This window comes from Zeus faber (assembly GCF_960531495.2).
Source record: "Zeus faber genome assembly, chromosome: 4".
NCBI classification, from domain to species: Eukaryota; Metazoa; Chordata; class Actinopteri; order Zeiformes; family Zeidae; genus Zeus; species Zeus faber.
The window spans coordinates 2218755-2246680 of NC_137191.1; the positions used below are offsets into that span (position 1 = coordinate 2218755).

The window sequence follows — 27926 nt, forward strand, 5'->3', positions numbered from 1 at the left end:
GCTGGCTTCAACAGCACTGGTCTTGTTTCCACAGGAATTCACCCCTCTCACGTGTATCCCCCCCCTCCCTCGCTGTCTCACCCTCTTGCTGCCTCGGCCACCAAATTCAATCTCGAGGAGGTTTTGCTTGAGGCGGCCCGCGCGTCTCCTCTCTCTCGCATTTCTCGCGGTCGGCGGGCGGGGAACGGAGCGTCGGCAGCTCCCGCCCGGTATTCCACGGATGGGAGTCGGGTTTGAGGGCTGCGTGAGGGAGAGGCAGACGAGCCGCGCACCGCCACCACCCCCTCGCTCCCCCGACGCGCACGGCATACGGCTTTTTTACACCCTCACCCGCGATGAGTCGGGAACAAACAGAAAGTCTTGTTTATTTAACTTTTCTGTCACAGCCGCGCGGTATCTGTGTTTGTGCGAGGGAGTGACGGAGGGCGCATTGAAGCCGCCGCGTGGGCGGGCGGGGAGACAGCCGGCGTACAAGCGCATCTTAAGAAAAAGGGCGAGATAAGGAGGTTGCTCGTGCGCGAGGGGAAGGGAAACGGAGGCACACCACCTTCCGGGATCCCGCACTAATTGCCCCATTTTTCAGAAGAGTTTGAAGAAACGGAGAGAAAAACAGAGAGAGGGAAGGAGAGAGAGAGAGACAGGGATGAATTATTAGAAACACTGGCAGTTTGTTGGTAGGCGAGCCGGTGACTGTGTTCGTCACTCTGGCTGGGGGCGGGGCAGAGCGCTGACCTGCACTTTCCCTCTGTTGCGTTCCTCACATCGAGGCGATCGGCGACGGTGCTGAGCCGCTGTTGCCGGATGCTCTGTTTAGAGGCAGCTCTCATCTGGCTGACAGCTCGCGGCAATCTCTGCTGCCTCATTAGGGAGGGCTTACTGGGGGAAAATAAAGCTTGTGTGCGTGCGTGCATGCGTGTGTGCATGTGCAATCTGGTTGAAGCTCAATTGCACGCCGCACGTTCGACCGCAAGTTAAACCCTCCGACCGGGGAGTTAAAGCGCAGCTTGTGTTTTTCGCCACAGGTCGTGTCAAAATGCGATTTCCACCATTTTAAGAATGGTTCACAGCCCAACCTCGCTGAACGCTTTGCTATTCAGAAACAGAAAAAAAAACAAAAAGACTGTTAAATCTCCTTTTCAATAATGTGAAACGATATCCTCGCACGTCTCAATGAACAGTTTTATCCCAATTGATTGAAGATTCCTTTTGCAAATGCTGCGGCACATCCAGTGCGTTGGCCCCAGCAGATTGTCAGGAGGAAGCGACGCAACCTTGGTTTCTAGTCTCTTGCTTTCGTGTTGGCATGTGGTCAAAGGAGCTGGTGTGTGCAGTCGACAAAAAAGTCAATGAAAACAGTTTCTGAGACCTTTTTTTTTTTTTATTTCCACATGTACAAACTGACCATCATGCGAGTTGTCGAAAAGCGGTTTTCACGTTTTTTTTTTGCCCGGTGGGACTGCATCGAAGCACGGCGAGAAGACGCAGCAGAGTGGTACATCCCTCCAAAGTAAAGCGTCGAGCGAGGTGGTGCCGACGGTAATAAATGGCCGGACCGACTTTTCCATAAGCCACGGGTTTCATCATTCCGGGGAGGAGGGAATCACGATCGAGGAGGAACGAACTGAACTCGCTCCCAGCCCCAGACACTGCCTCAGTTGTGTTTCATCGCAACGCCGCTCTGCGGATTTGTTTCCAGATTGTGCCGTGTGGCAGCTCCGCCTGCCGCGCGCCACCCGAGTGGCGTTTTCGGGGCCCTCCAGCACAGATACGCAGACGACGTGGTTTCAGACACAAAGTTCGTCATAGAGTGTGGGCTAGGTGGAACAAGCCCCGGAGCAGATGGACGCGTGTCACAACAAGGACTCCTCTCTCCTCAGTGTGTGTGGGGATGGGGGTTTTTCCTGTTGCTGGTTAGACCAACCAACGAGCAACAGGTGTACAGCCACACTGATCCTGGGTCCCAATTACCTAGACCCAGGACAGGTGGGGCTGCTCCATCCCCACACCACATACCCCCGACACCAAACTGAGGCCAGGGAGAATACCTGACCCCACCCCCCAACAAATGAAGCAGAGAACAAAAAGAGAAAAAGAATACAGACCTAAAATACAGACCGACACAGGGTTACTATACCTAAAAACAGACAGACTCTGACAAGGGCTCCTCTACCTTTAATAAAATGAAACACCGGACTCTGGAACAGGGTTTCCATAGCTTAAAACAACAAATGTCCAAAAATAATTAACTGGTCCTCTGGTTCTCCGGAGCAGCACGGACCACGGGCCTCCTTCCCCCAGGGCGACGACAGACTGCCCCCACCCCCTACCAGAGCGCAGGGCCTCAGGCTGCGGTGCTGGCTGGTGGAGGCGTGGCCGGACATGGCTGTGTCAGGGGCTGCTTGAGGGCGTGGCCTGGCTGCTGGAGGGCCCCGGCGGTGGCTGCTGGCCGGAGTAGCTAGCTGCCGGCGGTTACCTGTGGCGGCGGCTGCGGCTGCTTCTCCCCCGCTTCACCACTGGACCCCCCTGCTTGCTGCTGCTGCCAGTCGGAAGAGGGCCGCCGCTGTGTCCCTTCCCCGCGCCAGAGAGCCCCTGGGCAGGTGCCAGTGTGGCCGTCCGGCCGGCCGCACGCCGACTCTGTGTCCACCGAGGTGGTCTCCATCCGTGCAAAATATCAAAGTAACATTTTACAGAGTGGAGGCTGTCCGATTGGCCCATTACAGCCAGCGAGGTGGACCAGCATGGCGTTTGTTGGTGAATCAGAGCGCTGTCTCCCGTGTCTCCTTGTCAGCCATTAAACCGCGGGACGTCAAATGAAACCCGCCTCTGCACCGCCGAACGTTTCCCCTTGAATCACAACCTTGACCGCCCAAACACGTGATGCAAGGCGTGAGGTTAACGTGGCTAGAAATGTGACTTCATATGTACGAACGTTGTCGGCCGTGGTTCAGCTCAGGACATGGGAGCGGTGACACGAAGGATTGTTTGTCGGATTGATGTTGGAGACGGGGGTCGGCGATTGAGACGAAACGGGAGCCTTTACTGTGCGTACTTCAAACGACCTGAAAGACGAGCGAGGAGATGCAAAGACAACAACAAAAAAAACTCACTCAGGGCGGTTTGGGGTGGGGCTGTGCATCCTTCTTACCTGTAATCATAAACATTGCGATACATGTCCGGAGAGTCTTTACGGTGAATTCACCAGTGGACGGGATGAGCCCTCCCCGATTGTCCTCGTATAACTCCCACACCGCATGCAGGCTTTTATGCAGATTTCAGACAGCACAATGAATGCATCAGTAAAGTAACACGACAACATCGTCAACATTACGCAGGAAGATGGAGACGAATTTCATTTGTTACCGCATGTGAATCCACTGAGTGTCGTCCAAAACGTGAAAACATGGATCATAACTGGTCTCACTGCTCCTGTGTGAGGACGTTCTGATGAACAGACGGTTTTCACGTCTGGTTTTCACCGCACTACCTTTAATTTGACGCATTGGTTATGTCTAATTTGTCTTCTTCTTCTTCTTCTTCTTCTTCTTCTTCTTCTTCTTCTTCTTCATTATGATTATTACCTTTAACTTTGTGTCCACGTGGTTTGAGCGTGTCAGCATGATGGTGATCCTGTTGAACTGCGTCACGCTCGGCATGTACCAGCCCTGCGAGAACATCGACTGCTCCTCAGAACGCTGCCAGATTCTGCAGGTGGGACACACACACATACACACACACATGCACACACACGCGCACGGACTTCCTCCCTCATTGTCCTTCACTTCCTCCATCCTTCAATTCCTCCCTCCTCTGTCCCTCACGTCCTCCCCCCACAGTGCTCCAAGGTCATTTGTTTGACCTTTGACCCCCCCGTCCCTGACCTTGCGAAGCAAGAGTTAAAACTTTTTGACAACTGGAAACTATGTTGAACTGAGTATTGATGCTATTCACGTTGGACAGTAGGACCATCTTCAGACTCGTTTCTGGATCCGACGCCACCAGTGTCTCTCCATCTGCACCTCCATTTTTTTCCTCAACATCTCCCTCTCTCTCCCTCCCTCTCTCTCTCTCTCTCTCCCTCCCTCCCTCTCTCTCTCTCCCTCTCTTCCTCTCTCTCTCTCCCTCCCTCTCTCTCTCTCTCCCTCTGTACTTCTTCCTTTCTCTCATCTGGTAATGTGCCGGAAACCCTTCTCTCTTTGTTCAGAGGTGGCTTGAGTGGGTGATGCCGTGTGCGTGTGCGCGTGCGTGCGTGCGCGTGCACGTGCGTCACCTCTCTGTCAAGTTGTTTTTGAAACACTCCGACTTGCTCCATTTTTTTCACACACACACACACACACACACGGGCAGACGTTTCTCAATGGATTTATTTAGTTCTCGGGGGTTGCGGACTGGAGAGCCGTCCTCCCCGTGGAGCCCCTAATGGGATTTTCCCACGCGGTATGAATACCCCCCATTCACCAGCAGAATGGATGTAGTGGCCTCCGCCGCCGCAGCCAATTCTCTCCCCTCAGAAAAATCCATTGCACACAGCGCCATACGTTCCCCGGGCTGCATCCTGGAGGAGCAGTGGGGGCACAGGGACAATCTATAAGCCCATAAGCCGCCTTTACACCGAAGCCGACAACGGATCCGCCTGCCGAAACTGAAGCCCCCCCTCCCCGGGCGTCTGTCATAGTGCATGCGTCGTGATTTGGAATCGGCAATTAAAATTTTATTCGAATTAGACATTGGAATCCGGAGAAAATAGAAGAACAGCGACCACTGGCGTGACGTGACATTACAGCCCATAATTGCGGTGTGAATTGTGCGTCCACTGCGCCCGCTACCTGCGCCGTCCGAGCGGCCGAGAAAAGAGTTAGAGTTGAATGAGAACATGAAACTGCCATGCCAAATCCTGAGGGGGCCGCAGCCCCGGCAAGACACGGCAAGACCCCCCCTACCTTGGTGACGGTCGGGATTTGAAAATAGTGAAATTTGGGGGTTGGCTCATCACTCTTATATTTCCAGCTCATTAAGGCTGCCCATGTTTTTGTTCACTTCACCTGGAGTGACGAGCGGCAGAGCCCAGACGCCCAAACTCAAAAGATGCAAATTAAATAAATATCATTTTCAATTGAATCTGAGAGTTTTGTGTTCGAAGTGCTGCTTCCTTTCATTCCGCTGCTCCTTAAAAATGATACAAACAGTTAAAAGCGACTTTCAACATTCTGATGTCACTTAAAGTGCCTCTTCACAAAGCTCAGCTCAACGCTTTAGGGAAACAATCTGCAGCAAAGTTCTCCATCCTGCCTGTCGCTCACGCTGCATTCCGCTGCGCTGCCTTTGCATTCCCTCTTAAGGTGATTCCTCGAAGCAGCCACGTCCGGCTCCCTCCACACTACTGCTGCTGCTGGTGGCCGCGCTACGTCGCGCCACGCGACGTCGCGCTGTGTTGCTGCTACTTCACCGTGTCGTGAATGAGCTGCAGACACATCGCAACGGCTACGCTTTTCGGGGGGATATTCATCAGGCGATGGTATCGGAATACAGCATGTATTGTGTAACCCGTCCAGTCATTTTGGCAAATATGTGATACTGATACTGAATATTGGACCCGATACTGATTCTGAATATCGGACACAATACTGATACTGAATATTGGACACAACACTGATACTGAATATCGGACCTGATACCGACACTGAATAGCGGACCCGATACCGATACTGGATGTCGGACACAGTACCGATACTGAATATCGGACCCGATATCGATACTGAATATCGGACACGGTACCGATACAGAATATCGGACACAATACTGATACTGAATATCAGACCCTGTACCGATATTAAGTATCAGACCGATACTGAATATCTGACACAATGTGATTCTGAATATCGGACCCGATACCGATACCTAATATCGCACACAATACTGATACTTAATATCTTACCCGATACCAATACTTAATATCGGACCCGATACCGATACTGAATATCGGACCCAGTAACGATATTAATATCTGACTCGATACCGATACTGGATATCGGACCCAATACGGATACTGAATATCGGACACGATACCAATACTGAATATCGGACACTGTACTGATACTGAATATCGGACCTGGTACCGATACTGAGTATCAGACCCGATACTGAATATCTGACACAATACGATTCTGAATATCGGACCCGATACCGATACCAAATATCGGACACGATACTGATTCTTAATATCTGACCCGATACCGATACTGAATAACGGACATGGTATCGATACAGAATATCGGATCGGCACACCCCTAGCAGTTATCAAAGGCAAATGCCAGTTGCCAAAGATTTAGGGAATCCCGCATATGCAGGAAAGCTTCGACTCATATAAGGGTTAAGTTCAAAACTTGAGCTGAGACTTGGGTAAAAATGTTGAGCATTAACAACGGACCGAGGGACCGACGCTGACACAGAGAAGCGGCGGAACAACGAGGTCCAGATTCGCTGGTTGGGACGCAGGGCAGTTGGTTCAAAAATTTAATAAAAAGGACAAGACAGGTTAAAAAAAAAAAAAACCAGAGCGCGGGTTATTTAAATGTCAGCGCAGGCGTCTTTTCGGCATTCCGTCGGGAGAATTCAACCCCCTCAGCCTCCCCTGAATTTTGCTCTGCGGCGGCGGGGGCGGGTCCCCCCCCTCCCGTCGTAACGCTGAAGGTCACACTTTGCATCTGCCGCCGCGTGAGCAGCCAGATGCCCCCGGGGCCACGCGCTCCTCCGGGGCCAAAAAAGCAAACGAAACAATGAACCAAACACAAATACTCACTCCGCCGGTTCCATTTCGGATCGTGTCGCCCGCAGCGCTTCCTTTCAAAAGAAACGCGGCGGCGCTGGAAGTGAAATGACGGGCGACGCCCAGGGAGTCTGCACCTCCACAGACCCAGGAACGGCAGGATGCCGCTAATGGAACTGTCAGCGCCCAGGTCTCTGCTTTGTTTGTCTTTGTTGTTGTTTTGCTGTTTGATTGCGTGTTGCGTTTTTTTTTTCTTTTAATTAGTCGCTTGATTAGAGCTGCGATTGGGTGGGAGCGTCTCTGATTACTGCTCAAACAAATCATTTTCTATTAAGTCGCTGTTGAGAACAAACCACTCAGCTGGGGAGGAGGGAGAGGAAGATGAGACAGAGAGGGAGGGAGGGAGGGAGGGGAGAGAGAGAGGGAGGGATGCAGGGAGGGGAAGAGGAGAGAGGGAGGGAGGGAGAGAGAGGAAGAGGAGGGAGGAGGCAAGGAAAGAGGGGAGAGGGGGAGGGAGGGAGGGAGGGGAAGGGGAGAGAGGGAGGGATGCAGGGAGGGGAAGAGGAGGGAGGAAGGGAGGGAGAGAAGGGAAGAGGAGGGAGGGAGGAAAGGAAAGAGGGGAGAGAGGGAGGGATGCAGGGAGGGGAAGAGGAGGGAGGAAGGGAGGGAGAGAAGGGAAGAGGAGAGAGGGGGGGAGGGAAAGAGGGGAGAGGGGGAGGCATACAGGGAGGGGAAGAAGAGAGAGGGAGGGAGGGAGGGAGAGAGGGGAGAGAGAGGGACGGAGGGAGGGAAAGAGGGGAGAGAGAGGGAGGGATGCAGAGAGGGGAAAAGGAGAGAGGGAGGGAGAAAGGGAGAAAGGGGAAGAGGAGAGAGGGAGGGAGGGAGGGAGAAAGGGGAAGAGGAGGGAGGGAGGGAGGGAAAGAGGGGAGAGAGGGGGAGGGATGCAGGGAGGGGAAGAGGAGAGAGGGAGGGAGGGAGGGGGAAGAGGAGGGAGGGAGGCAAGGAAAGAAGGGAGAGAGGGAGGGATGCAGGGGGGAAGAGGAGAGAGGGAGGGAGGGAGGGAGAGAGGGGAAAGAGAGGGAGGGAGGGAAAGAGGAGAGAGGGAGTGAGGGAGAGAGGGGAAGAGGAGGGAGGGAGGCAAGGAAGGAGGAGAGAGGGAGGGAGGAAGAAAGGGGAAGAGGAGGGAGTGAGGCAAGGAAAGAGGGGAGAGAGGGAGGGATGCAGGGATGGGAAGAGGAGAGAGGGAGGGAGGGAGAGAAAGAGGGGAGAGAGGGAGGGAGGGAAAGAGGGGAGAGAGGGGGAGGGATGCAGAGAGGGGAGGAGGAGAGAGGGAGGGAGAGGGGAAGAGGAGGGAGGGGGGCAAGGAAAGATGGGAAAGAGGGAGGGATGCAGGGAGGGGAAGAGGAGAGAGGGAGGGAGGGAGGAAGAGAGGGGAAGAGGGGAGAGGGGGAGGGAGGGGACGGGGGAACAAGTGAGTGCGAGGGAGTGCGAGGGGCTTCCTGACGAGCCGTGGTGCAAATAAAGGGGGGACGTCGGTTGGGGGATGCATCCTAACGAAAGGAAGCGAGGGATGAGGTGGAGGGAACGGAGGTGCGGCGCAGCCCTCAGCTCCGTCCCTCAGCCTCTCACCAGGATTCCTCTCAGCACTTTACTTTTATTTTCCCATGCGGTCCATGTCGAGAAGAGCCGGCATTTTAAGCCTTTCGGTCCCGGGGTCGGGGGACTCCTCCCCCAGCCTCACGCTGGCGAAACCGGATCAAGGCTTGGAAGCCGTCGAAAAGGAACGAGGCGAGCGGCGCCGCGGGGGGCTGCGGACGAAGGACGCCCTCTCGCCTCTTGGGACAGTTGTCCCCGCTCTGAACGGCGGCGTCAGAAGGTTTGACGTTGGGGGTGAGGCGTGGTCGCTCCAGAACATGGAGCCCAAACGGAAATGGTTGTTGACGGGAAAAACAGAGTTCAAGGGCGCGCTCCTCTTCTGGAACAATGAAATATAAAGCATCCAGGTTTTTGTTTAATAGTAAAAATATATATATGAATATATATCATTTATAAAAAAGCGAAATATAAATTTATATTTTTATTTTTCTCATTTTCGAATTTTAGTTTCCGTACTCAGTTGGGCCGAGGGTTGAGTATTGTTAAAACGATGATGATACCAGTACCAGTACCAACACCAGAACACTTAGAGTGACACTGATACCACCAGAGTACTTCATCCAATACCTTTTTTTTTTCTTCTACACCCATCATGCGAATGAAAGCATCCAGTCGCGTAAAAAGCCACCACTCCTCCCCCTCCCAATGACTTTTCGCACAAATGCATTTTTATTCTGCTCAAATGACTGAAATATTTGTGAAATAACTGTACAGAACCGTACAAGGAGCCAGTCACACGTCGCGTTAATCCAGGAACGGCTGCAGCGCTCGGAACAAGACCACACAAATAGGCTTTTTTTTGTTGTTTTCTCCAGATCTGGGTACAAATAGAGTGGAACGCAGGCCTGGTTTGCCTGGAGAATGCTCCATACGACTTGGTATCGGGCTGTTTTCGACGCCTCGGAGGGACCATCTCCTCACCCTCCAACAGCCAGGAAAAAAACGCACCGCGGCAGCCTGAGGGGGCGAGGCGCTGAGCATGCTCACCTTGATTAGGGCGGTGTAGTCACATTACTGATTAGTAACGGGAGCACCTTCATCCCATTCCCAAAATCAAGGTCAGGTCATGATTTGGGGAATTAAAAAGGCTCGACCTTTCGATTTTCTTTTCTTTCTTTTGATTTTATTTTATTTCTTTGGACATTTAATTTCTTTGGGGGGGGGGGCTTTGAATGTGGATGGCCAAATTTGTGACTTTTTCATATCACTGGAAAAGTAATAATAATAAAAATAATAATTATAATAATAATAATAATAATAAAAACAAAAACTATATACTGTATATATATATATAAACTGTTTATATCTGTAATATATTATCTAGAGTAAATCAATTAAATCTATACAGTGGTTACTACCTACTTAAGGTGGCCCAAGGAAGGACAACCGGTGAACCGGCGACAGGGTCATGGGCCTCCAAGGCTCATTGATGCACATGGGGAGTGAAGTCGAGCCGGTCTGGTTCGATCCCGCAGAAGGAGCGACTGTAGCACAAATTCGCGAAAAAAGCAAATGCTGCTCCGATAGAAAGGTGTCGGAACACACAGTGCGCGGCAGCTCGCTGCGTATGCGGCTGTGAATCTGCCCATCGTACTGACCTCTATTGCACCTTACTGTGGCGTGGGGGTGGTGTGGTCCACGCCGCCACACCCGCCTTGGGTATGGGGGATTGCGCCCGGGATCGGAGGCGGCTGTACGCCTGTTGCTCATCAGAGCAATCAACCAGCAACCACATTCTATCTCATCGTGTTATTTTTTTATATTCGGCTCATTTTCGGACGGAAGTTTTTTTTTTTTTTGTTTTTTTGTTTTTTTTCCCCTTCGGGTTTTTTTCCCACGGCACATTCCTCGCACATGCTAATGCGCCTGGCACTGGCGCATCCACAGCCACCACCCCCCTGATCCCCATGCAGATTCCGTAACCCCTGACCCGATCGATGAATCCCTGTCACGGCATTCGGACAGAAACGCCGACGGAGGGATCGTCTCACCGAGGAGCGCCTCGTCCAAGTCGCGCTCCGTTGTCCGACGACCCGACAACCCAAATACTAGAAATGTAACACTGGGGTGGTGTGCACTTTCAAACAATCACATGACCCGATTACCCAGAGCGGCAGCCAGAGCATGAAGGCACATCAACCAGATTTAACGTCATTTAAATATGATAATAATGATAATTACAGCACATGTACCACGAGTTAACTATGAGCAATAGCTGCCCCGGGCGCTTCACGCGACTCATAAAACACACGATATAAAAGACGAGGAGAAGGAAACGACGGAGGCGAAGAGACGAGAGACACTGGAGTGAGATTTCAAACAGCCCAAGGCGGGACCGAGGCCTCGGGAGATCATCGGAGAGGAGATGTTAGACACAAAGAGGGAGAGGGAGGGAGAGAGGGAGGGAGGGAGAGGGGGAGGAAGACAGTAAAAGAAAGAGGTGGATGGAGAAAGAGGTGTGGGACTAGAAAAGGGGGAGCTTATCTTTTGTTTCCTCCGTCTATTCCCTCCTTGCAGCCTGTTTGGATTCTCTCCTCCCCCTCAGCACTAAACTCCGCCCCTTTCTCTCTCTCTCTCTCTCTCCTTCCCCCCCTCCATCCCTCCCCCCTCTTATTTCGGCCCCCCCGGCACACAATTTGAACGGAAGCTGCTTCGCATCGTTTCGCTTTTCTCTTCCTGATTTAGACGTTCGACGACATGAGCGCAAGACAAAACAAACAAACAACACAGACAAACAAACAAACAAACAAACAAACAAACACAATAAAAGGCTGGGATCCGTCGCCCCAACACAGCGGCCTGCAGGGAAGAGGAATCCAACAGGAAGTGACCTCTCTCTCTCTCTCTCTCCCTCCCTCCCTCCCTCCCTCCCTCCACCCAGGCCTTCGACGCCTTCATCTACATCTTCTTCGCCCTGGAGATGGTGGTGAAGATGGTGGCGCTGGGGATCTTCGGCCGGCGCTGCTATCTGGGCGACACCTGGAACCGTCTGGATTTCTTCATCGTCATGGCCGGGTGAGAACCCGCCGCTCGGTGACTTGTGTGGCCCCGTGAAGTTGCCGCGGCGGGAAGCGGAGAGGTGGCGCGTTGGGGCCTCGGCGGACTCCGCCGCGGTTCCCCTTGTTCTCTCTTCAACAGATTGTTTTGGAACTTGTTTAGAAATTGTAGTCGCTTTACGATCTCCATCGATGTATGTCGGCCCCGGCAACAATGGTTGCCCGGTTGCCCATCGGGCCACCGAATTTGGTCTGTCGCCAACCCTCTCCCGCGCTCCGTTTGCCTCTTCATATGTTAAAACAAATTACCCCGCATGTTCAGACACTTCCCCTGAGGGAAATGAGATTTCCTGGCACATCGATGTACTCTGCCAAAGATAATGTTGAAATATGGATTATGATCATATCGGATCATTATATCAATAATTAAAATTTGGCAACCATTTAATCAGTCCCGGCAACCAACAGCTGACGCCACCAACCGACTGATGTCAACTTGCCGACAGCCTTGCGACCTCCGGAGGGGGAAGCTGTGACATATTGACGGGTTTTTTTTTTTCCATGAAGCCTTTGTTTTTTTGTTTTTTGGGGGGTTTTTTTTCCAAGTGACACTTGTTCTTGCCTCCCAAGCCGAGGGAATGAGGAGGAATTAATAACGACGTCGCCGGCGGCGCCGCTCGCTCTCCTTTAGTTGATAGAGAAAATGATGTGTTTGATTTTTAGTGAATCCTACTTTGAAGCGCAATCAGTCGAGCTCGTATCTTGAGCGCGCGCTTCTACTCTTCCGGTGAGATGAGCAGGTTGCTCACAGCCAAACATCAGGAAACAACGAACTGAGAAATAAATGAAGTAGCTATTTACCGCTGAAATATTTGGGCGAAAACAGGCGAAATGAAGGCATGCAAACAGGGGGGTGGAATCGTTTCAAGTAGGTAACATTTAAATAAAATAAAATGAAACGATGAGCAGGCGAAAGAAAGCTTGTGAAAAGGTTCACGTCGGCCGTTACAGTTATACAGTTATCTGATTTGGTAGTTCACGTGGCACAACCCCCATCACCGTCAATTCCCGAGCTCAAAACAATATGCATGCACTTATTAATCAACTAATTAGTATTACATGATAACCAAACAAACATCCCGACACGCTTACACACTATAACACGATATTTGTGATACATCCACACAAACATTGATTATTGACGACGTGATACGACAAAGTTTTACCTGCATCAATAATAACAGAAAGCCATATTAATACACAACACTTAATCCGAGCACAACCACAAACTAACACGGTCAGCCGTGTTCTAAAACATGCCATGCAATGTGGAAAACTTTCTGAAGGAGCGTGACCTTGGGTGAGAGGGACAGCGAGAGAAAGGGGGTGAGCTGGAAAAAGAGGGGGAGGGAGAGAGAGAGAGAGAGAGAGAGAGAGAGAGAGAGGGAGAGGGAGAGAGGCTTTGTTTTGAACGTCTGTATGTGCATGTGTGATTCTGAGCGAAGTAAAGGAGAAAAGCCTAGACAGAGGAAAGTTAGTGACTCCCTTTGCCTTTGATGAAACATTTTCTCCGTGGACGTGAAGTGCATTGAATTGCATATCCATGTGCACATTTAAGGCGTGTTGTTGTTGTTTTTTTTCGTCCTGTTCTGGCGTTAACCTCATTTGAGCAGAAAAAAGGTTTGGAGGGTTTTGCCCCCGACTCAGCCCTTGCGGCTCACTAAAAGGTTTCTTATCTTGGGAGGATCCTCTTATAATTGCTCCGGTTTGGTTCAAAGTGACGGGCCTTGAATGTCCGATCCAGACCGGAGGGATAGAATCCAGGTCCGGGAGACCGTACGCCGTGCTGCGATCCAGGCATGCGATAGTACCGCTCAATGACGTCTTGGCGTTAAGGCTCCGCTCCGGTCAAAAATAAGCCGAGCATGAACACCCATCGGGTCCTGGCACAAATGGGGCGAGGACCGTGCGAAGGGTGCGTCCGGTTGATTGACCATTAACAAGACCCCAAGTGTCTCAGGTCATTTCCCGCTGCTCTCAGCCGCTGTGGAGGCGTGTTGAATGCAGGACCACCGTACACCGGGCCCAAATCCGGCGCAAACCTACATCATTGGCGCCACATAGCACGCCTTGCGAATGCCGCCTTAGAATTTGAATAGCGCAGTCGGAAACGTAGATACTTTGTATTTGCTCTTGGCACGGAAGTCGCCACTGGCAACAGCTAAAGCCACGCTGCAGTACGTATCGCTGCCAGCAGGGGGCTGTCTGCCTCGCCTCCCGAGAGACAATGGCCGGAGAAACTGACAGAGGAACAGGGGAACCGACCCCAAGTGATACCAGAAACAGAAACAGAAACAGAAACAGTCTTTATTAGTCACGCAACACACCACACTACAACACATGCTTGCACACACACACACACACATGCTTTGATGGTGGCCGGTGAAATGGATTCTCTGCTTTTGACCCATCCTGGGTTGTCCTTCCTCCGGGGGCACAGCCAGGAGCAGTGGGCAGCGTACGTGGACGCGCCCGGGGACCAGGTGATAAATGTCCATCACTGGTCAGACAATGATGGGTGCATGTTTTGGGTGGGGGTCCTTACTGACGTTAGGTGGAGGAAACCCCATGTGAGCACGGGGAGAACATGCAAACTCCACACAGAAAGGCTCCTATTTGGGAGATAACCTGCCGGAGCACGGTGCCAACAGCGCCCCAGGCGGGCAATCAAACCCAGGACCTTCTTGCTGTGAGGCAGCAGTGCAATGCACTGCGCCACCGTGCAGTGCAGTCTGATCATTTAGATCATGTAAAAAAATAATAATGTAATTATAATAATGTCTCACATATTGTGATTTTAATATGGTAATGTATAATATAATATGATAATCAAGCTCTAAATGGCACATTGACACGCAGCACCGGGGTTCCGGCTCAACAGGGATTTGGAGAAAAACTAACATTTATTTAGTTTCCTTATTTTTGAAAATGAAAGACGTAAACATGCCTCAGAGAATTGGAGTTTTTCTTTCTCTCCTCCAAACTCCGGTTTCCGTGCTGGTTTTCCTGTGTTTTTTTCTTCATTTCAGATGCATTTGTTTTTGTTCGTTTTTCTACTCGCATGAAACTCACATTTTCAACACAACCAAGGGGCTGACGCGCCGCGCCCGGGATCGTGGCCTGACGCCGCGCGGCAGTCGCGTATTGACCGGAACCCTCCGAAAAGCAGGCGAGTGACGCTCCAGTAACAGAGCGCGTTTCATTGAAGTGCTTCAGTGCAGAAAAGTCTTTGAATGGGCGTTTGCGTGAAGGGGCGCTGTGTGCACTGTGGGACTCGCTTGTGCACGGCCACAGATCCACATGCAAATGTCAGTGTACGTGACGTATCATGATGGTCCCTGTCACAATCAGCAGTATGCAGTCTGTGGATTCGGACGCCCCAAAAAAGCACCCAGATTATAAATTGGTGCAGGATGTGTGCTACGACGGCATTTTAGAAACGTCTGTTCCTTGTGTTTATTGACCATTTTCATTTATTATGGCTTGGCCTCATGTGTGTGTGTGTGTGTGTGTGTGTGTGTTTGTCTTCTCGTAACCCCCTCCCTCATCTGGGTTTAGGGTTGGGTGCTGAGGAGGCTATCGCTTCACACACACTCCAGCTTTACACCTCCTCTCTCAGGATCCATTTGTCCTTTGCTCCTCTCTCTCCCTCCAGCCCTTCTATCTCTTCTCAGCAGAAGGTGAAGAATTGACGCTGGGAATTAAAATTTTTAACGTGGGGCAGGGCGATATCTCCTCATGGTTGGACACGGTTTCGGGGCGTGCAGGAGCTCATCTTAATGCGCTTTGATCGCCCGCCGCTCCCTTTGTCGCCGGTTGCCGGGAGCGATGCACGCAGAGTGTCGCCAGATTAAATCACCGCGCAAGAACTTTCCATTTAGGCCCGCCTGTTTAAGGATTGCCGACTCGTCGCTTTCGCGCTGTTGTCTTGATCCGCGAGGCAGAGTGCGACGAAGAGGAGGCGGAGTCAGGCGACGGTGGGAGGGACAAAGCCACTGACGAGGCAACAGACCTGTTGTCGCGGCAACATGGCGCCGCATGCGGCCGACAACAACGCCGACTTAAGTCCCCCTCGCGTGGGTTGTGGTGAGGAATCACGTTGAACTTCGACCTCGGTGGCTCCTGCGCGGACGCTGTAGAACTCACAAGCCTTCGCCGGAAAAAGGCGAAGGTGATTATGTTTGTTTGCCGGCTCAGTGCTCGTGCGCCGCTCAGCGCCTTGGATAACACACCGGACGGATGTTATTCTGCAGATGTTATTTTGCCAGTGGCAAAATATGGGTGGGTGCGAAACCAAACTTTATTTGAGTTTTCCAAACGGATTTAATTCCGGAGTTTCCGCCGAATATTAAAAACCGTAGACTCGGAGTCTATCAATATATATATATATATATATATATATATATATATATATATATATATATATATATATATATATATATATATATACATATTTATATTTTATATATATATTTAAATCATGTTTCTCGGAGACTCTGAAAATAATAAAGTGGATTTGATGAATCGCAAACTGAACAAATGGACGTTTGTAAAAGGACACTGAACTGGGAGCAATATTTGTTTTGTTTCTGTTAATGAGCTGTATATGTATGTATGGTGATTTGTGTGATGAAATATTAAAGTTTTTTTAATTAGTCGAGAGGGAAAGGATAGGATATTTACACACACATATATATATATATATATATATATATATATATATATATATATATATATATATATATAAAGAATACAAACATTAAATCCAGTCAAACACTTGATGGTGGTATATATATATATATATATTTATATATATACCACCATCAAGTGTTTGGCTGGATTTAATGTTTGTATTCTTTTTTTATTAATTCAGTTTAAATCAACATTAATTTCATGCCATTTATTGGCATTACACATATAACATGTCTTAAACCATATCATAAGCTATTTTGAACTAGACTTTATGTATAGTGTGTGTGTGTGTGTGTGTGTGTGTGTGTGTGTGTGTGTGTGTGTGTGTGTGTTTGTGCATGCGTGCGCGTGCGCGTGCGTGTGCGTGCGATGCCGCTCGGTTCCCCTACGTGTGGCCTCCAGAAAGGATGGATTCCACTCTTCCATCTGTTTCCACCTTTCGCAAGAAAATAACTTCGATAAGTTCTTCCAGGACTTCAATCCCTTTCAGCCTCTTCCAAAACCCCAACTCAAGCCCCGCTTGTTATGCACCGTGTGTGGAGCCGCTGAGGCGCAGCGACAGGGAAGCAGGTCCGCCGCCGCTTGGCCGCCGCAGCTCCCGCGTACCCGGGTCGGTAAAGACGGACGCTCTCTCGGTGCGACTTTCGCGCTCGGGTCCTCTGGTCCCCTGCCTGGCGGCTTTCGACGTTCAAAGCAATAGCGAGTGAATAGCGACGACAAAGGAAAATCCCGGCGGAAGAAGGGAGCGGCGGCGCCGCGCCTCCGTCGCCCTCCCTCCGGTCGCCTGCCATTGTTCATGGCGTGCGTGTGAAATTGAAAGGCATCAGGGCTTATTTCGGAGGGAAACGACGAGAGAGAAAAAAATATATACCACAAAGCCGCGCTTCAAGACGATCCCGGAGACGGAGACAGTCGGCGTCCTGCACAAATACTGCATATGCAGTGCATGAGCAACACATGCAGTATTTTAAAATCTGACTTTTTTGCCAAATGGAAGGTGTAAGCCTTCGTTCCCCGAAGCCTCGAACTCAACCGCGATCGGCAAACAGGAAGGCGCTCGGGCCGGGCTAGCTGGCCGCCGCCCCCGCGTGGCAGCAGCGCGTCGGCCGGCAGCCAAACGTTGCAATAATCCAGGGAAATGAGCCGTGGTGCACCTTGAGGTCGCCCCCATCAACACCAGCTGGTGTTCAGCCACGGAGCTCCACCGTTTGGCGGCGCACGTCGTCCACCTTTAAAAACGCGCTCCTGCGGCGCGCCGGACAACAGCGCCGGGTCGGAGTCACCGGCGCCCGCTCCCTCGCGTCGACCGGAACATCACGATCTGACTAAAAAGGACTAAACTGAGATGCTCCGCGCAGTGGCACGGTCCACTTTAGGGGTGTCTGAAATCGTGTTATGAGGTTCTTCCAGAATTAACATGGAAACTATATTGTGATGTCGGAGATTACGGGGAAGGTTTTAAACCTGTGATCCCCACCCTCCGTAATCTGAATCATGGTTACAGTCTTCCATCGTGAATAGTTCAGAGAACCAGAACTTATTGTGGACGCGTCCTGCGGCCATTCCTGTGCCGGGGCCAGGGTGCCTTCCGGCACACGCGCACCGCCGCTCATGTACTTCTCATCCAAAAATCGGTCCATTGACGTTCGGGGGCCGGAGATGGAGAAAAATGTTCCCTCGGAATTGTCAAGGCAGCCCGGACACCACGCGCCACCGTGTCGCCGCCCAACCCTCGTGCGCTGGGTGTGTTTAGGGCACCTTCTCAGGAGGTGGAATGGGGCATGGCCGGACGCGTCGACGCCTTGCACGGCCGCCGCCGCCGCACGGGTGTGCGTCCGAATGGGTGGATTTGGGGCAAACGGAGTGAAGCACCTTTGCGTCTGTGGATTGGAAAAATGACTTTTCCCTTCTTTTTGCCATTTTGCCCAGGTGTGGTGTGGTGTGGTGGGTGAGTACATGTGGAGGAGGAGAACCGGGTGATGGCGGCTGGTTTCCTTCCTCCACAAATTTTTCAAATGCCTCGAAGGGCCCCCGCACATTGACGCTGTGTTGTTCATTTGCGTTTGGGGATAAAATTCCAAATTCGGAACGTCCGGTCGGGTCATCCATATTTCCCTGCCCCTCCGTGCTGATTCCCCAAGGTCAACCAGGACATTGAAGAAGAAGAAGAAGAAGAAGAAGAAGAAGAAGAATTTTTATTTGTCACATGACACACCGCACTACAACACATGCATATATACACACACACATGCACATGCTTTGATGGTGGCCGGTGAAATGAGGCCTCTGCATTTGACCCATCCTGGCTTGTCCTTCCTCCGGGGGCACAGCCAGGAGCAGTGGGCAGCGTTCGTCGACGCCCGGGGACCTGGTACCAAGTGTCCATCGCTGGTCAGACCATGATGTGTGCATGTTTTTGGGTGGGGTTCCTTACTGACGGTACGCGGAGGAAACCCCATGTGAGCACGGGGAGAACATGCAAACTCCACACAGAAAGGCTCCTATTTGGGAGATAAGCCGCGGTGCCAACAGCGCCCCAGGCGGGAATCGAACCCAGGCAAGGGTCAATTATGCCTGCTCATCAACCTCAATAACAAAAGATTATATAAAAAGCGTTTTTCCTCCTGAATAGTCCACGAGTCTGGACAGAGGACGGTTCAGTCTTTCTTCGTTTTTTTTTTCATAATTGAGCTTTTATTGCATTATTTAACCAAAGCGGTGGAGGTGACCTTCGACCAAGATGAATAAATGTGCTTCAACCCTGTGGATTGAACCAGGGAGCTTTTATTTGGCGGCATGTTTCAAGGAATAAAAGAAACAGCTGCCAAAATAATGTTTGGCATGGAGAATGAATGGAGATCCATGAGGAGTAGGTTAAAATTAATTTTAATATATAACATTAAAATAAGTCAAACTGCAGCTAATTAAGCTCCAACCCACTGGCAAAATAACATCTGCAGAGGGTGCGAAACCAAACTTTATTTCAGTTTTCTCAAACAGATTTAATTCTGGAGTTTCAGCCAAACACTTAGAATCGTCGACTCTGAGTTGATCAATATAAATATATATTTTATATATATTTTCATCATATTTTCTCGGAGGCCTCCTTAGGCTGACTTTGAAAATAATAAAGTGCATTTGATGAATCACAAACTGAACAAATGGACGTTTGTTAAACGACACTGAACTGGGAGCAATATTTGTTTTGTTTCTGTTAATGAGCTGTAAAGTGGAGAGGGAAGGGATAGGAGATATATATATATATATATATATATATATATATATATATATATATATATATATATATATATTTATTTATTTATTTATTTTTTTATTTTTTTATTTTTTTTTATATATATACCGCATTCCAAATGATTATACAAATAATATTTTTCTCTGATTTTCTTAGATAGTGGATGCAAATGACAGCCAGTATAATGTTCAAGTCATCAACCGTTAGGGTATAATTCAAATGTTATTGAACAAACCTCCCAATGATAACAGTATTTTTTTCAAAAATAAAAAACTCAAAATGCACTTTTCCAAATTATTATGGAGAGAGGTTCAAAACATTTCATAGGTTGTAAAGAACTGAAAATGGTAGTTTGTTGAATGTGCAGCATTGGGAGGTCATATTTACTGAAATCAAAAGCTGTTTCAATCAAAAACCTTAACAGGCCAAGTTCCATGTCAATGTAGGAGCCTTCTTTCATATCACCTTCAGTATTCATCCATTCAACTTGTGAGTTTTTGGAGAGTTTCTGCTTGAATTTCTTTGCAGGATGTCAGAACTGCCTCCCAGAGCTGCTGTTTTGATGCCAGCTGCCTCCACCCTCATAGATCTTTTGCTTGAGGATGCTCCAAAGGTTCTCAATAGGGTGGAGGTGGAGAGGATGGGGGCCACACCATGAGTTTCCCTCCTTTTATGCCCATAGCAACCAATGACACAGAGGTATTCTTTGCAGCATGAGATGGTGCGCTGTCAGGCAGGAAGATGGTTTTGCTACGAAAGGCACGGTTCTTCTTTTTGTACCATGGAAGAAAGTGCTCAGTCACAAACTCTATATACTACCCAAAACATAACTCCGCCACCTCCTTGCTGACGTGGCAGCCTTGTTGGGACACGGTGGCCATCCACCAACCTTCCACTACTCCACCCATCTGCACCATCCAGGGTTGCACGGCACTCATCAGTAAACAAGACTGTTTGAAAATGAGTTTTCATCTATTTCTGGGCCCCCTGCAACCGTTTCTGCTTGTGCGTTTGTGCGCGTGTATGTGTGTGTGTGCGTTTGTGCGCGTGTATGTGTGTGTGCGCGTGTGTGTGTGTGCCCGTGTGTGTGTGTATGTGTGTGCGTTTGTGTGCGTGTGTGTGTGTGTGTGTGTGTGTGTGTGTGTGTGTGTGTGTGTGTGTGTGTGTGTGTGTGTGTGTGTGTGTGTGTGTGCATGCACTGAGGTGTGACAGACACTGCAGGTCTGAGCGGCTGTCAGAGAGCCAGGATTCCCTCTTAAAGAGGGATTTGTCATCTAATCAAGGAGGGAGGGCGAGAGAGTGTCCGATTTCACATAATTCAGTCTGTGTGTGTGTGTGTGTGTGTGTGTGTGTGTTTGTGTGTGTGTGTGTGTGTGTGTGTGTGTGTGTGTGTGTGAGAAGCCCGCGGGCGTGCCAGGGTGCGGTCGTACCTCCTGCACGACCGCACCCTGGCACGCCCGCGGGCTTCTTGTCCAGGAAGCACCTGTTTATGTTTATGTTGCAGGTGTTGTTGAGCTGCGTGGGGGCGGCGTGTGTCCCTCCACCTCCAGTGCCTCCGCTCACGTGCAGCGGTGCCAGGCCCTCCGTCACGCACAGCGGAAGAGCAGATGGCCTCGCCCCAATTCATGCCTCTCTGCATGGGCATCGCCACGTTTGCGTACGCATCCGAATCTGTTCCGGGGTATATGAGCGAAACAAGGCCTGGCCGTCTGGCCCCCGAAATCGAACCACGTTAAGAGCCTTTGTTTACTGATGTCCCTGTCTCTGCATAGAAGCATAAATCTGTGTGCGCTGTAGAATTGGCAACGGTCGTAGGAATAGACATTTTGGTGAAATCTTAGGTGTGTGTGTGTGTGTGTGTGTGTGGGTGGGCACGTGCTTGGGCATATGCACCGCTCCTGACATCAGTAATAAGTGCGTTTGAAAGGCAGATGGTGTTGGAGAGGCTGGAGTTATATACAGTACAGCAGGAATGGAGAACGATGCGCTCTTCTGCAAACTTTCTCTCTTTTTTGGCTCTGACGCCTTGTTTGTGCCGTTCATAGGCAACGCCTCCTGAACTGGGTGATTTCATATTTTTTCGGCCCAAGCCGCTCACGGGGCCCCCGAGTGCTCTCCCGTGACGGGGACAGCTGCGCCATCTGCGTCAACGCGTCTGGAAGCGGCGTGGGGGTCAGGGTTGGGCGTCGGAACGCTGGCGGTTCATGGCCTCGCCGGATTTGCAAATCCACGTCACCGCGCCACGGACCTTCTCCCAGATTTCCATTTATGAGTGTCCAATGCTTCAGAGCAGCCGACGTCGCCCAGGCAACGTTCACCACGTAATGAGGCTGCGTCAGTTATGACCGTCAGACTCTGAGTCGTATCTACAACAACAAGCTTTCTGAGAGCTCCGTGTGTATTCGACTAGATGGTAAAAAAAATACAAAAGTGCTTGATCCGGTCAACCCTAATCGGCATGTCAATACGGAGCCTTTTTTTTTTTTTTTATATTTGAGGGGGTGGCAAACAGAGCTTACTGAACTCAAATTTGGCAAACGGTCAAAACGATAAACACGAGATAAATAAACGAGTCGAACAGTGTGGTGAGCCACAGCCCGAAAAAGGAGCTCTCCAGTCCTGGAACTCAGGGAACAGGAGAGGCTGTACCCCAGCCGCCAGCCCGCTCGCCTGGTGGATTTGTCAGACAGGAGATAATTAACATCCAGCCCCACAGGGGTCGGCCCCCGACACCCCTGGGCCCCTGCTGGGCCCGGACGTCCCCTGACAGAAGGAGAACGGTCGCACTTTGGAGCAGAAGGTCCGGTGTGTGGACGGACAATGATCAGGAGGAATCGAGAGGCACACAGAAATATAAAATAATAATAATAATAATAATAATAATCATAATTTAATCATAATAATCATAATAATCATAATTATAATAATCACAATTATAATATGATAATGATCATATGAATAAAGTGTATTATTATAAATGGAATAATATCAATACAAATGAAATAGAAATATACACAAATAGCCAAGAAATACAGAATAGAAAAAGCCAAATATAAAAATATTAAAAAAAAAAGTCCAAAAATTATATATCAGAAGGATAAATTATAATAAAGTATAAAAGGTATAAGAGGGCAGAGGTGGAGGAGGACAGTCGTGGAATTGGTACAGTGCTATCTGGTGTTAGTGTAGAGGAATGTGTGTGTGTGTGTGTGTGTGTGTGTGTGTGTGTGTATGTGTGTGTGTGTGTGTGTGTGTGTGTGTGTGCGCGCGTGTGCGTGTGTGTGTGTGTGTGTGTGTGTGTGTGTGTGTGTGTGTGCGCGCGTGTGCGTGTGTGTGTGTGTATGTGTGTGTGTGTGTGTGTGTGTGTGTGTGTGTGTGTGTGTTGTGTGATCGCGCGCCTGCGTGCGTGTGTGTGTGTGTGTGTGTGTGTGTGTGTGTGTGTGTGTGTGTGTGTGTTGTGTGCGCGCACGCCTGCGTGTGTGTGTGTGTGTGTGTGTGTGTGTGTGTGTGTGTTTGTGTGTGTGTGTGTGTGTGCGTGCATGCGTGTGTGTGTTTAGTCCTGGTTCCCGGCCTCCCAGCGCCTCCTGGGTCAGGAGATCCATGGCCATCATTAGTCTTGTGTGAATAATTGATGCGTCTTCTCCAAAAGGACTTTGGCAAGAACTGATGGCGTTAAATAAGACATCAGCGCACGTTGTTAATCCTCTAATTAGTTTAGTTTACAGCGACCTGTTGGGCTGGTGCGTCGCTGCTCCGCGGGGAGCCACACACTGACGTTCACTGAAGCTTTGGTGTTTTTATTGTTTGCATTATTATAATTTTTTTTTTTCGCCCGCCCGTCCCGAAGTCGGGGGCTAAATTCCCACTCCTACAAACACCGGGGAGCTTTTTTCTTTGTTTTTTTGGCGTCCCCAGTCCGTGAACATTTTGTGCCCCTGTTCTAGAGCGACGTAAGAGCCGCATGGACTCTGATCTGACTGTTCAGACTGAGGTCGCGTCACAGAACAACATCAGACCTGGGTCCCACGAGGACCAGGTGGCTCTGTGTGACTTGTACCGTGCACACTGTCATCAACAAAACACGCCGGGGCCTAGAATTCAACAAAATAAATCTGAATATACACAACATTTTGGGTTTTATGCTTGTATTCCAGTCCGAAAAAAGACAGAATGATGTACATTATTTGATACTAGAGGGAGGAACTGGAGAGCAGCTTTGTCATCGCTTTTTTTAACTAATGTGAGGAGCGTCGTAATAATCAAGTGTCCATCACTTGTGTTGAGGGAGATTCTCACTAAACAAAATGTTTCCCTCCCACTGATCAGTGCAAAAGATGACTGTTCTGCAGCCGCTTGTGTTCGGAGCTCACGTTAGAACAAATTGGTCAACGTGTCCTGGGAGATTTAAATTTCCCAGAAAAAAGGAAGAGATTCAGGTCCGATATTATCTGTTTGCATTGAGCTTAAAAACAACTGAAAAGCAGGTTATACAGACGATGACATCATCAAGGCATGTCAATTTTTTTATTGAATATTCATACTAAAATAAGTCCTGTCATTTAACGCTATTTTAAAAATAAATAGATATAACGAATATCACTACGTAAAATCAAATAATTTCCATTCGTGAACAATAAGTAACAAGGGCAGATACTTTATTTAACATTTCATTTAAAAAGTATTCTGATCGAATCAAAAACTAAATAAATTTGACAAGTAGGTCTAAATAAATAATAAAGTTTGTGGTGTTATGCCTCGTCGACATATTTTACACAATTAACATTTACCGTTTATTTTGGGTCAGAAATAAAACATCCAAAAAACCAAACCATGGATGTTTGTGTCCCAACGACGCATCATCTTGCTGCAGCTCCGTCTCCACTCCGTGTTTACGGCGGGGCTTACTTCTATCTCGACAAACGATATTGGTCGGAGGTGAAAGTTCAGCTGTAGATCCTCCAAACGGATTGTCTTCCCGTTGCAACTCGCCGAGCGCGGAAATGAACAGATCCGAGGAATCTTTTATCGAAATGATCGAGTCTATTTCATTTCGACATCGGGTAAAAAAAAAAAAAAAAAGAAAAGGTGATAATTATCGTGATTGTTTTATCGCCAAATTGTGCTTTGAGGGAATTATTTTGGCCGGACATCGTGAGCGGAGGGATTTAAATATTTCGGACCTCAACAGATTTTCCCCTTTAAAAACCAGCAATTACAACGGATAACGCCGGTTGTGTTAATATACACCGTTAAAGGCTTATACTTTTATAGACGCCTACAGTGGGCAAAGCAGGACCAGAAAATTTGGTCGAGATTTATTTGCATGACATCGTCCAATAAAATGTCAAGACTGTGACGTTCTTCCCCGGATTTATAGAAAGAAGAAAAAAAATATCCTGATGGAAATGATTTTACAAAAGAGAAATATGGAGCTGGAAGCCTGAGTCAGACTCCTTTGAACATTCACTGAGAGCAGAATGACGAATGGAGAGTCAAAGAATGATTCATATTTTCCAAGATAGTTTAAAATGTATTTTGTCAAGGCCGGCTGAATCATACGTACATCGGGCGATAAAGCGCTCGATGCCTCCGGAAAACAAGCGATATAAAGACCGTCTTCCAGGACGTTCTGCTTGTGGAGGTTCATTTACTTGGTGGTGGCACTGAACCCGTTTCCCCCTCGAAGCTGTCGGATCTCTGCGTGCGTAGCTTTTAGCCGGGGGCTAAAGCCGGGCAGGGAATCAAACCGACGTCCCCCAGGCCCCGCCCGGCCGACCGGATCGCGTTCGGGTTTGCAAACAAAGGAGGGGAGTGAAATCCGAGCAAAAGGAAGGAGGTGGAGAGAGCTCCGCCGAGGTGGAGGAGCGCGGACAAGAGGGATGGGGCGAGAGGGAGAGGGGGAGGGGGAGGGGGAGAGAGAGATGGAATTTGATGGAAACTCTCCCTTATCTGTCTAACGCCGCCTCGGAATTAAAGTAATCTAGTTTCTCCAAATATTCATTAAGAGGTTTGAAAAAGGCGCCAAGTCTGACACTGGCACACTATTTTTAGTTGGACTGTTGATGATTGTGTGTGTGTGTGTGTGTGTGTGTGTGCGTGAGGGAGAGAAAGAGAGAGAGAGAGAGAGAGAGAGGGATTACGGGGTTTCGAGTTTCTACTCTGAGGAGTTAAAACTCAAGAGTGTTTGTGTGTGTGTGTGTGTGTGTGTGTGCGCATGTGTGTGTGTGTGTGTGTGCATGCATGTGTGTGTGTGTGTGTGTGTGTGCGTGTGTGTGTGTGGAGTTTGTGGCATGTGACATTGCCATTTTCCTCCAGACTGATGCACTGATGCAACAAGATAGCGTCTGGAAACTCTCACCAGTCTCCCTCGCTCTCTCTCTGCGTCTCTCTCTCCTCCCTCTCTCTCTCTCTCTCCCTCTCTCCCTCGCTCTCTCTCAAGATTCAAGATTCAATGATGTTTATTTATCACATACTTTTACATACAAGCACATGTGGTGAAATGTAATTGCAATACACCCGGAGGCTATGCACAATAAGTACAAAGACACAATAGTTAATAGCTAAGTAATTAAGTAATTAACTAACTAACTAAACTAACTGATTCCCCACAACATAATTCAGTTAATAAATAGAATACGATAAGCGTAAAAAGGTATAATACTGAATGTAGATGCAAAATAGAAATAAGGGTTATGGTTATGGTTATGGTTATGGTTAGGAATAGACTATTTGTATATACACAGATATGTGCAGTAAAGTGGCATGTGAATAAAATGAGGTAGTGTGTGTTGAGATATACAGCACAGTATACAACAGTATTACACACCAATACAGTAACAGTACAGTATGCGGTACAGTATGCTACATACAGTACAGAAGGTAGTGGAGCCTGTGTGTGTGTCTCAGTGAGGACCCCTGCTGAGGTCAGCGTTGACACTTCTTATGTCTTGATGTAGAAACTCCGTCTCAGTCTCTGTTCTCACTGTGTGACTGAGTAGGCGTTGCCCGACCGCAGCAGCTGGAACAGTCCGTTGTTGGGGTGATGAGGATCCTTCATGATGCTGCAGCTCTGCTACTACACCTCCTGGTGTATAAGTCCTGCAGGGAGAGGAGGGTAGTTCCAGTGGAACGTTGAACGCAGCACCCTCTGCAGGGCCCTCCTGTCCTGAGCAGTACAGTTCCCAAAGCAGGCAGTGATGTTGCCTGTCAGGATGCTCTCCACCGCTCCACAGTAGAAGGACTTGAGGATCCTCACCGAGACCCCGAATTTCTTTAGCTGCCTGAGGTGGTAAAGACGCTGCATCGCCTTCTTCAGCAGAGTGTCTGTGTGTGTAGTCCATGTTAAGTCCTACGTGATGTGGACTCCCAGGTACTTGAAGCTGCTCACCAGAAGTCCCATTACTCACCAAGGGCGTGCATGTCCTCGGTTGTAATCCTCTTCTAAAGTCCACAACCAGCTCCTTAGTTTTGCTGACGTTCAGGAGGAGGCTGTGGTCCCGGCACCAGAGTGACAGGTCAGCCACCTCCCCGTGGGGGGCCTTCTCATCGTCGTCGTTGATCAGGCCCACCACAATGGTGTCGACAGCAAACTTGATGATGGTGTTGGAGCTGGACCTGGCCACACAGTCATGTGTGTACAGGGAGCACAGTAGGGGACTGAGGACGCAGCCCTGGGGGGATCCTGTGTTCAGGGTGAGGGAGCTGGACACGTGCCTCCCCACCCTAAACACCTGGGCTGGGCTGGGAGGAAGTCCAGGATCCAGACACACATCCGAGTGTTCAGTCCTAGCTCACGCAGCTTGACAGCAAGTTTTGTGGGGAATATGGTATTGAAAGCTGAACTGTAGTCGATGAACAGCAATCTCACATAGCCCGCCATCAGGGTGCGTGAGCATGGTTTGCCGTATCTTGGAGACAGCGTTGTCTGTGGATCTGTTCAGCCGGTACGCAAACTGCAGCGGATCAATTGTGCGGGGGAGGGAGGCACTGATGTAATCTTTTATCACTCTCTCGAAGCACTTTATGACCACCAGGGTGAGGGCAACCGGACAGTAGTCATTCAAGCAGGCTGGAGCTAGCTGGTTCGCACAGACTTCAGTACTCGGCCAGATATGCCATCTGGGCCCACAGCTTTCCTGGTGTTCACATGCATCAGAGCCCTCCTGAGGCCATGCTAAGACACCTAGAGCGCGCGCTCATCCCCAGTGGTGTAACTCCAATTAGCCAGCAAGCTGGCAGTGTTGTTGCAAACCTCAACCACTCTTGAAGTTGGTTATAGTCCGCAGCCCCTGCCACAAGTGTCTGGTGTCCTGTTGCTCCATCTGTCGCTCCACTGTGTCTCTGTATGTCTGTTTAGCATCCTTCACCACACTCCACAGTTTGTATGACGCAACTTTGTAATTGTCTATGTTGCCGGATACAATACCTTCGTTGTAAGCGGCGGTGCAAGTATTCAGAGCACCGTGGATTAATTTATCCACCCACAGATTCTGGTAAGGAAATATCC

At 49.5% G+C, this 27926-nt stretch overlaps 1 protein-coding gene across 1 annotated transcript in view; it reads left to right on the forward strand.

The window, feature by feature from the left end:
• The window catches only part of cacna1ib (calcium voltage-gated channel subunit alpha1 Ib), a gene marked incomplete at its 3' end in the record, with an annotated part of 165957 nt that overhangs the window by 26369 nt on the left and 111662 nt on the right, over positions 1-27926 (forward strand). Inside the window, exons 2-3 of the mRNA XM_079998880.1 lie at positions 3607-3708; positions 11301-11434. Of these exons, the coding sequence (XP_079855006.1) occupies positions 3607-3708; positions 11301-11434 (236 nt within the window). The remainder of the gene's footprint in view (positions 1-3606; positions 3709-11300; positions 11435-27926) is intronic.